At 35.7% G+C, this 2,363-nt stretch overlaps 1 protein-coding gene across 1 annotated transcript in view; it reads left to right on the top strand.

Annotated features, from left to right (window-relative positions):
• The first annotated feature begins 291 nt into the window (after positions 1–291).
• The window catches only part of LOC122790044 (gamma-aminobutyric acid receptor subunit beta-4), a 1,529,477-nt gene continuing 1,527,405 nt past the window's right edge, over positions 292–2,363 (top strand). The window contains exons 1-2 of the mRNA XM_044057608.1: positions 292–987; positions 1,503–1,591. Coding sequence (XP_043913543.1) covers positions 908–987; positions 1,503–1,591 — 169 coding nt within the window. The 5' untranslated portion in view covers positions 292–907. The remainder of the gene's footprint in view (positions 988–1,502; positions 1,592–2,363) is intronic.

The raw sequence follows: 2,363 nt of genomic DNA, 5'->3' as shown, positions 1-2,363 counted from the left end.
GCCCCCTCTTCCAGGTCCCCCTACATTTTAACCGCATTGCATGAAATGAACAACAGTGACAGTACCTTTCCCCCTGAAGGCACACTTCATGTTTGACTGTGTCTAGCTAAAAGGGAAACACCAGGAAAACAGCACGCTGTTTATTAAAATACCCCCCTTTAACATGGGAAGAGGTGCCGTTCTGCGTCCTCACCATCTACACACCATCTTCCCGTTCCCGTAATGGTTAAAGCTGTCAGCTATGACGTCAGGATCCCAATTTGCCCAGAGATGTTTTCTTTTTTCTTTTTTTTTTCAATCTGCAATTTCTCCCCCTTTGTGAGTTTGCAATGAGAAGAGCAAATCTACATCATCATAATCAGCAATAAGGAAGGAATGCAGATTTTTTTTTCTATTCACCTTTGCGTTTCAGATAGATTCAATTAAACTGAAAGGAATATTCTTGAATTCTTTGAATCTGTAAAACATAATAAAGCACCCACCCCACCCTGAGAAAAAAATCGAGGACTGCAGGAAAAATGCATTATTTTCAGGACGGGGATTGAATAGGGGGAAGACAACCCCCTCCCCAAAAGGAGAAATATCTTGCTATTCTTTCATACCTGGAAGCTGTTCTTACCACATTGATTGATTTATTTATTTATTTTTGATACGCCGTTGGAAGATGCCTGGTTTGGTGAAGATGGAGCTTGGAAGGGAAGGATCCCTTATTTTTCTGCCTTACCTATAAAAGGATATATAATTTCCTGGGGATTGGGTATCTTTGGATTTCCCCCCCTTTTTTTGTTTTATTTTATTTATTTATTTATTTTTCATGTTTATTTTTTTAAGGAAGTTTCTTTTTTTCTGTTTGGACATCACGCAAGATCATCAATACAAAATATAAAAATCCTGAAAGCTCCTGGAAATGTGGAGATTTCAGGAAGGCAGATTTGGTTGGATTTTATCTGCTTTGGCAACTCTATCTTTTGCCTGCTGTGCGCAAAGGTAAGATGAAAAACATATAAATGCAGTGTTATACGACTTTTCATTCTCGTTTGTATTTCCGCAGTGCTTACTGTTCACATTTCAGCCATAAGAGCAGTATGGCAGAGTGCATATATCCATGAAAAGTGGACAAAAAACGTAACCGTTTGCTTTCTGTTAGAGCCAACTAAGCAGTAAATATGTTACTATATGGATATTGTTGCATGCCTTTTTTTAACGACATTCTGAACAACGCTGGGTTTGCTGGGTTTGCAGGTGCAAAATAAACAAATAAAATAATAAAAAATAAAAATAAAAATTCAGATGAATATTACTGCGTTACATTGTACCATAGTATGCACTAAAATTGTGTAAAAATACGCATATTGTGCAACTACGTTATTAAAATAACAAGTATGATTTTTTAATGAGTAACAATCATTGCAAAAGATGTAATGCTACAAATGCTGTCTGATGAATTGCAGAACATATATGAGTAGCTCAATATGTATTATTGTTGTTATTGTTATTACTAGCAACCCCACTGGGAATATCTCTGTGGTCAAAAGGACTGTCGACAAATTGCTTAAAGGATATGATATTCGTCTCAGACCCGACTTTGGAGGTATTTCATTTTTAAACATTTTTTTTCTTTCATTTACTTCCTATTAATGGTACTGTATTATAGGAATGCAAATTTCAAGATGACCTGTCTCTCAGGATGTTGGACATGTATAGTCCACCCCTTCCACCTAATCACACACACACACACACACACACACACACACACACACACAATTCTAACCTAAAGGAAAATGTTTTCAGAGTGTCCAGAATGTTAAAATGGATTTTTATGCAGGGTCGGGATGTTATCATATACAAACACATGGAATCCCCAGTTTACAATAACCACTGTCCAGTGGGAAGGAATTCCATCAGCAGAATTAATCCTTTCAAGTAAAAGAAATTAATTAAATGCACTTCTTCTCTACCAAACAAATGAGATTTCCTCTTTAATCTTTTCATTGCAACAAATGCAATTTTCAATAATCTTTGCATTTGAAAAAATATATCTTTAAATATGTGTTTGACATCGTATGTTTAGAGCCAGCTGTGTTTCATATGAGGAACCTGCTATGAAATCTTGCTGGGCCAAGTCTATATTGAGTCACGTCTGTATGATTCCAGGTTATCCTATTGCATCACTGATTCATGTTATTATTACTGATACTTTTAAATGTAATGCTTGATATTTAATGACACTCATATTATGCTGCATAAAATATTCAATATTCAACAACAAATCATCAATTAATATCTTTTGTACTAAGGATAGGGCCTGTCAAGAGGGAATGAAGCTACTATGTGTGGTACAGTCTTAAAATATGAAACCAGAA

The sequence above is a fragment of the Protopterus annectens genome, chromosome 15.part0 (assembly GCF_019279795.1).
Source record: "Protopterus annectens isolate FY-2018-M chromosome 15.part0, PAN1.0, whole genome shotgun sequence".
In the NCBI taxonomy this organism is placed as follows: Eukaryota; Metazoa; Chordata; order Ceratodontiformes; family Protopteridae; genus Protopterus; species Protopterus annectens.
The sequence above is the reverse complement of the archived record's forward strand: the minus strand, read 5'-3'. Positions and strand labels throughout refer to the sequence as shown.